General features: G+C 56.9%; 1 protein-coding gene across 1 annotated transcript; it reads right to left on the reverse strand.

Annotated features, from left to right (window-relative positions):
- Positions 1-540: 540 nt before the first annotated feature.
- LOC122179641 (homeobox protein SIX6) lies at positions 541-2,077 on the reverse strand. Its single transcript, XM_042870579.1, has 2 exons — positions 1,506-2,077; positions 541-709 (listed from the first exon to the last, which is right to left on the reverse strand). The coding sequence occupies exons 1-2, from the start codon at positions 2,075-2,077 to the stop codon at positions 541-543; spliced, it is 741 nt and encodes a 246-aa protein (XP_042726513.1).
- Between the last annotated feature and the right edge of the window lie 5,681 nt (positions 2,078-7,758).

Consider the following 7,758-nt stretch of genomic DNA (forward strand, 5'->3'; position numbering starts at 1 on the left):
CCAGCCACGAGAACAGCGCCTGTTCCACACGGAGCCTCCCCCCCACTGGATATGGGCGCTTGGGCATTTTGCAGTTGGCATTCTTTTCTTCTTCTTTTCTTTTCTTTTCTTTTCTTTTCTTTTCTTTTCTTTTCTTTTCTTTTCTTTTCTTTTCTTTTCTTTTCTTTCTTTCTTTTTTTTAACATTTTCTATATTTTTTCCTTTTTTTTTCCTTTTTTTCCTTTTTTTTTTTCTTTTTCCCCGTTTTCTTTCTTTCTTTCTTTCTTTCTTTCTTTCTTTCTTTCTTTCTTTCTTTCTTTCTTTCTTTCTTTCTTTCTTTCTTTCTTTCTTTCTTTCTTTCTTTCCTTTTTTCAGGCATGAATTCTACGAATCCTCGAAAATAAAGGCGACAACGATTTTGTTTTGTTTTGTTTTGTTTTTCTCACGGATTTTAATGCAGTCCTCTGCGGGTCCGGCGGCTCGGGGGGGGTTCCGTAGCCCGGCTCCGGGCGCAGCGGTAGGCACTGGGGAGCTCCCCCCGTTTCGTCATGGCGCTCGGTGTCAGATGTCACATTCACTGTCGCTGGATGTGATGGAGATGGCGGAGGTGGCCGCTTTGCTGCAGAGGCTGACGGCTGGGCTGGAGGCTGCCCCCCCCGCCTCCCCTCCGCTCTCCTCCTCCGCTTGCAGCGATCGCCCCGAGCCCTGCGCTAGGACCTGCTGCTGTAGCCTGCAAGGAAGCGGCACACCGAGCGTCACCGGGGGGCACACGGAGCACCCCTGCCATCCTGCAGCCCCTTCCCCGATGGGCAGCGGCCCCTCCCAGCCCGGCTGCCCAGCCCGGCCCTACTGCTGAGCCCACGCAGAGGCTTTCGTGCTTTTCTCCCTGCTTTGGGGGTGCCGTAAAAGCCACCGCCCCGACGTGGCAGGTGACAAGATTGCCTCTTTCTCCCCCAGGCTCGTGCAGGACTGAGTACCGGAGGGAGCCGCTCGCTTCACCGCCTGCCTGATTGTGCCAGGTTAAAATGAAAAGAAAAAAAAAAGAGAGAGAGAGAGAAAAGAGGAAGAAAAAAAAAAAAACCACCAAAAAGTGACCCAAAGAGCGCTGTTGTGTTGGCTCCAAGAATTAGCGCACAGCGGGGATATTGGGCCGCATCGCTGGCCCTGCTCCGGACAGACAGACACAGTGAACGAGGTGTCCGTGTGTCCAGGCACGGTTCTGGGGAGCTCTGCCCGCCCCATCGGATCGCACGGCCCTGCTCTGTGCGGGTCAATCCGAGCTGCAGAGCACATGGGGGCTGCCCGAGCCGGGATAAAAATACAAATAAAATAAATAATGTATTTTAAAAGGAATGATGATGGCGATTATGATAATGATAATAAAAGAAACGAAGCTGTCAGGTTTTCCCTCTGCTCCCGCTTTCCCTCGCTGCTGTGCCCTTACAGGACCGCCCCGAGGCTCTGCCCGTCGGGCCGAACCCCTCCCGGCCCCGCGGCCTCCAGCCCTGCGGTCGGGCAGCACCTACCTGTTCTTGGCGGCCGCCGCCCTGTCCCTTTGCCTGCGGTTTTTGAACCAGTTGCCCACCTGCGTGGGGGTAAGTCCCGTGGCCTGAGCCAGTTCCCTCTTTTTGCTGGGGTTGGGGTAAGGGTCCTGCAGGTACCACTCCCTCAGCAAATGCCTCGTCCGCTCCTTGAAGCAATGCGTCTTCTGCTCGCCGTCCCAGATGGTGCGCGGCAGAGGGAACTTCTTCCTCACCCGGTATTTGTCCACCGGCCCCAAGGGTCGGCCCCGCAGCTTCTCCGCCTCCTGGTAGTGCGCTTCCAGCCACAGGGCTTGCAGCTTGCCGTGGGACTCCTTGGTGAACTTGTGGTTCTCCAGGATATGGTAGAGCTCTCTGTAGTTCCCCGTGTGGAAGGCCACGATGGCCCGGGCTCTCAGCACCGACTCGTTCTTGTTGAGCGCTTCGCAAGCCGCCGGGGCCACGGGCAGGGACCAGAGGAAGCGCCCCAGGCGCTCAATGTCCCCGCTTTCCTCCAGGGTCTCGCATACCCCGGCCACCTGCTGCGGGCTGAAATTGAGGATGGGCAGCTGGAACATGGAGGCGGCTCCGATGCCCCCCGCCGCCGGCTCGCACAGCCCCGCGGCGGGGAAGCGGGCAGCGGCCCCGGCGGCCGCCCCGAGCCCCGCTTCTGCCTCGCCCGGAGCCGGCGGAGAGAGGGAGCTGCGGCCGGAGGGCGGCGCGGGGCGGAGAGGCGACGGGGAGCGCTCGGCGGCGACTGGGGGCGGTGGGTAGAGGCAAGGAGGAGGAGGATGGAGGAAAGGGGGGAGGGCGGGCGTGGGGGGAGGGAGGGAAGGGAAAGGGAAGGAAAAAAAAAAGAAAGAAAGAAAGAAAGAAAGAAAAATGGGAAAAAAATAAAAAGGGAAAAAAGAAAAGGCACAACCCCGGCTCCACGCCGCCACCGCCGTGCTGCAGCGGGAGAGGCTGATTCGCTGCCGGGCTCGGCAGATTGGCTCCGGGTTTCCATGGCGGGGCTGCCACTCACTGTCAGCCGCTGCCAATCACGGCGGCGGGCAGCGCCGCTGAGCCCGGGGCACCTCCCCGGCAGCCGCAGCTCCCGCTGCCCCGGGCCGGGTCCCCGCCCCGCTCCCAGGGGTTCCCGCCCTGGTCCCGGGGGGGTCCCCGACTCTCTCCTGGGCGTCCCCGACCCGTTCCTTGGGGCCGCCGTCCAGCCCTGGGGACCCCGGCCGGCTCCGGGGGTATCCGTCTCGCTCCCGGGGGTCCCGGTGCCACTCTCGGGGGTCCCTGTCCCGTCCCCGAGGGTTCCCGTTCAGCTCTCGGGGTTCCCCACTCGCTCCAGTGCTCTCCGTCTCTCTTCAGCGGGTCTCCGCCCCGCTGCCAGGGCTCCTCGTCCTGCTCCCAGGGGTCCCCGTGCCACTCCCGTACGTTCTTGTCAGCTGTCGGGGGTCTCCGTCCCTTTCGGAGGGTCCCCATCAAGTTCTGGGGGTCCCCATCCCTCTCACTGGGGTCCCACGGGCAGCGTGAGAAAGCGCTGAACAGAGAACCGGGCCCCGGTGCTGATGGAAAGACGGAGGGAGCGGGGCACAGGAGGGCGGCACGGGGACCCAGGGCCGGGCGCGGTGCTGCACAGCCGGAGCTCGGGGTTCTGCGGGATGGAGCAGTGCGGAGGGATCGCACAGAGATCGGCTGCTGCGTTGTAGAAGCGCTGCCGGGGGCGCTGCTGACAATGGATGCGGGTAGAGCAGTGCAGGAGGGGCTGAGATTTAGGGAAAAACTGCCCCTCGTCTCCCCTTATCAGTGACTTCCCGTCTCTGTTACTACGAGGAATTATCTGCAAAGGGCTCAGCGCCCTTCTCTGCCCTATTAAAGCTTTATCATTTTATTTCCCCCCCTAACATTTAAAACCGTATTGTTTTCGGCTGAGTGGCCCTGAACAGACGCAGAGAACAGCGGCGGGGAGTGAGAAGTCATCGCTAGGTCAGGACGGCGACTCGAAGCAGATTTCAGGAATCTTTTGCAATATTGATCACCCCGAGGTAGCCCTTCCCCGCGGCTTCCTCCTCATCGAGCCCCGACGCGGGGCCGCGCTGGGAGCGGAGCGGGGACGGCAGCAGCGCGGAGCGCGGCTTCGAGCGGAGACACCAAATCACGGGGCCGCGTTCTTCATTCCGTATCTCGCGGCTCAGCGGCGATGCCTTTCCGGGAACGTGAGGGGCCACGCTCGGAAAGGCAGCGTCTATGGGAAATAAGCTCAATATGTTCCTTGCGATGCCTTTTTTTTTTTTTTTTTTTTTCTGGAACACTTGTCAAAGGAATGCTTCCATGATTCGATGTCTTGTTGACTTTCCTCTCTTCTTTTCCTTTTTTTTTTTTTTTTTTTTTTAATTAATTTAATATTTTATTACTATCACTGTGCTGTTTTTCTTTCTCTCCTCCTCTGTCGGTTGCCCAAAATTAAGCAGATTCCCGTTTCCCCCCATCATCCATCTCCCCGCAGAACGGAGCCGCACTGGGCTCGCCTCTTTCCTTTAGTATCAAGTACAATTTGTCTTTTGCTCGTGAAGATTTGGTAAATCAGAAGGCAGATAGATAGCGCAGATGGTCGGAGGTGTCGGGTCAGATTATGGTACGCCTCAGTACAGTGCTAAGCTCATTCTGACGGAAAACCCTGATATTATTTTCACAGATCTACACAGTTCACTTGAAAAAAACCCTCGGAGCCATTTACATCATTTATGTGAGGCTCACAGCTAGCGGGATGGAGCAGCTTTCAATACTGCTCATTTTCATAGAATCCGACAGAGCCGGGGAGACAGAAAAGCACACGCAGAACTCTCCGGTTCAGAGACGCTCCGCAGAAACTTGAAGAATAAACGAGGGACGCTGCGGCTTCGCTTTGTGGACCCGGGTTGGGTCCACAAAGCGAAAAGGAAAGGAAAAACGGGAGAAAGGGAAAATAACATCTGTAAACATTGCTGAGGTTCAAACACTGATGTTTATCCCATCCGCCCATCCACGCCCGATGGAATGGGGAAAAACTTCAACTGAACAGCTCAGGGAGGTCCCACATAGCCCTGTCGGGAGGGATAAAAGCCCCGAAGCTGCTCGGGGTGAGCACGGGGCTTCCTTGGAGCATCCCCGGACGCGGCTGGTGGGAACAGCCCTGAGACTTTCTCAGAGAGGTGAAGGCGGCAATGCTGTGCGGATGGGGAGCACATTCAGATCGGCAATATGACGATTAATAATATACTGCAGCTAAAATTAATTAATTAATTAATTAATTTTTAAGCGTGCGCATGATCTGGTGGGGGAATAACCGGGCTGCAACCTAATGACTGTAGACAGAGCGAGACTGGCTCCACAATGAAAGCCAGCACTGTAGGCTAAATAAATGAATCCTCATTAGAAGCAGCGAAAGCCGCTCGCGGGGCGGGGGGCTGCCCCCCAACTCCCAGCCTTTGTTCCCCACCACGCTGGTTCTGCTGGGGGTGGGAAGAATAGCCAACACCGGGCAGCGCCCAGCAGCCCCTCGTTAACTTCTAAGGGGTGACCGCTGCCGCAGCCCTCGGGCACGGCCGGGTGCCGGCCCCGTTTTGGGAGCCGGGGGCTTCGGAAGCATTTTCCCACCTTACATAACAACTACAGGCGTTCCTCGTGCCATTATCAGCCGGCAATGATGGCCACCTTCAGCCGGGCCACGGCTCTGCCATCCGCTACGGGGGAGCCAAGTAGGGTGCGGGGTTAGCCCTTCAGGGATGAGCCCACTGGAGAAGAAGGAATAAAATTGCACTTCAAAAAATAAATCGGCAAAAACACTGCCTGCCGTAAGGGCCGTGCCATGCGGCCCGGGGCCAGCGGAGCCCTCCAGCATCGGCTCCAGGAGCCACTCCGTGCCCCATCGGATCCCAAAACCGTCCTCCCCCCGGGATCGTTTATGTAGAAGCAGTTTGGCACGCAGCAGAGGTGCGAATACATTTTTTAAGCCTTTGATTGGCGTTAAGTATTGCATTAACAAATCCCCTCTCGGGAAGGAGAAACCCCACTTTAGAGGTCTCGATAGGATTGAGGGAGATGTGGAAGTTCATTAAGCGATGCTAAGCGGCGTTGCCTGAGTGCACGCAGTCCCTGGGGCGGGTACCTGCGGAGCCAGCCGGGATTTTTGAGGGCTTGGGCTCGGTGCTGATGCTCCGGGAAACGGGGAGAAACGGTTCTCCCACGCCGCGGGGGGAGCGGGGATGTTCAGCCCAGGGCTGAGCGGTTGGGGGGGTGCTGCCCTCGGTACCTTTCTTAATGCTCGTCTTTATCCCTATCCCTATCCCTATCTCTATCCCTATCCCTATCCCTATCCCTATCCCTATCCCTATCCCTATCCTTATCCCTATCCCTGTCCCTGTCCCTATCCCCATCCCCACCCTTATTCTTATCCCTATCCTTATCCCAATTGCTGTGCCCCTGAAACATCGTTTACCATTCCTTCCATTTCTTCCCCCAAAAGAGCTGTGCTTAAGGCTGTAATCTGCTCAGTATTAGGCGAGAGAGAGCAGGTTGAGTGCTCGCTTAAAGCACCCATAGCCATCAGAAGGACCAAAAGGTCCCTAAAAACAAGGTGTGTGTGTGTGGGGGGGGGGGGGGGAGACTCGCTGTACTCCTCCGCTCTGCTTCAGGTCTCTGGTTCCCATCGGGGTTTTCTCTGAAAATTCGAACAAAAGGAAACAAAGCGTTCAAATAAAGACGTGAGTTTCTGCTGGCTCTTGTTTTCTATGTGAAAAGTTCCTCATTCACACCTTTTTCCCTTAGGAAACGCGAAAAGGCGTTCCCTTCCGGGGGAGGTTGGAACCGAGAGGCGTCAAAGCAAAACGCATTTTGTGCCTTTGGAAGCGCACAAAACAATCCTTCAAATATTACATATCGTCCCAGGATGGGGACGAGAGCTGCCTCCAAACCGCTTATAGAACGTAACGCAGCAAGCAATGAGGGGAACGGATGCTTTCGGGTGAAGCATCAGGATGGGAAGCCGTGAGGCGGCTTAGTGTCTGAGGTGAAGGCACGGGGATGGCAGCACAGCGGGCTCAGGGCTGAGCCGGGCGCGCTTTCCTCGCGGGGCTGGCTCTGGAAATGTCCTCAAACTCGTTTCATCGGACGTTGAGAGACGAGGAACGTTGGTGTGAGGAGAACCCCCCGGGCTGCGCGGCTCTGCCCGCCAGGTGGAGCATCCTCATCGCGTTTCAGCCGCTTCCGAAGCGCCCGGAGAGGCGGTTGCTCTCCCGGCTCCGGCCGCGGGGCTGCTGCGGGGCGAACCGCGCTGAGGGGAGAAGGCGCCGCCCCGCCATTTTCTCGCCTCACAGCTCGGGGTGCGCGGGCCGCTGTGAGGGAGGCGGGCGAGGAGCCCGAGGAGCTGGGAAGGGCCTTTAGCAGGGCGCGGGGCTTCTCCTGGGGTAGGTGCCATAGGTCGTCCTTTTTTCTCTTGGGGATGGCGGAGGAGAAGCTGAAGAAGTGAGGCCGTGCCCGCGCCTCGGCTCCCCTCCACCCGACAGCGGCTGTGGCCCTGGACGTCTGTCGTGGCTCTCCTCGCCCTTCCCCTTCCGTCAGCGCTTCTAACGGGGCAGGGTCGGCTTGCGGGAGTCGGTGACCCGCACGAACGGCCCCTCACACGCCCTCGCACCGTCAGCGGCCATTTTGAGGTGCTCTCTTGCAGCCCCCGAGGTGTCAAAGTGTAATTTTTTGATTGATTTATTTCCAGGAATTTAAGGAGTGATCCACGGCGATATATTTTAACTTTATTTGCCCAACTAAAGAAAGCGTTGCAATCAAGGGGATATTTAACTTTATGAGGACTTGACGTTGGCTAACGAAGGCCTCTGCACACAGTGGTGATGTGCTTTAAACCCAGTTAGAAACAGGGAATTCAGAAGTGCAGAGCCCTACCACGCTCAGTTACAGTCGCTAGACTTGTGGGTTTTTTACCAGTCAGGAGAGGGCTTCGATGCTGTGGCAAGAAGTGACAACAGCAGCGGTTCTCACCTTGGGAGAGTTCACGTTTTATTGCTTAAACGATGGAGCAGAAGAGGGGCAGAGGGGTAACAGCACAAAGAGAGAACAACAGAGACGTGTGCCTTGCTTTTAGCAGAGAAATGTGAACTCAGCTAAATTCCAGGAACTAGATAACCAGTCGGGTGAGAGTCCTTTAGGATAGCGAATATCACAGGAGAGATACAGTTCATCATCAGAAGAGCTTTGCTGGAATTAAAATGGTTTATAC

Source organism: Lagopus leucura, unplaced genomic scaffold (assembly GCF_019238085.1).
Source record: "Lagopus leucura isolate 7727_CA_CO unplaced genomic scaffold, USGS_WTPT01 Super-Scaffold_1, whole genome shotgun sequence".
NCBI lineage: Eukaryota > Metazoa > Chordata > Aves > Galliformes > Phasianidae > Lagopus > Lagopus leucura.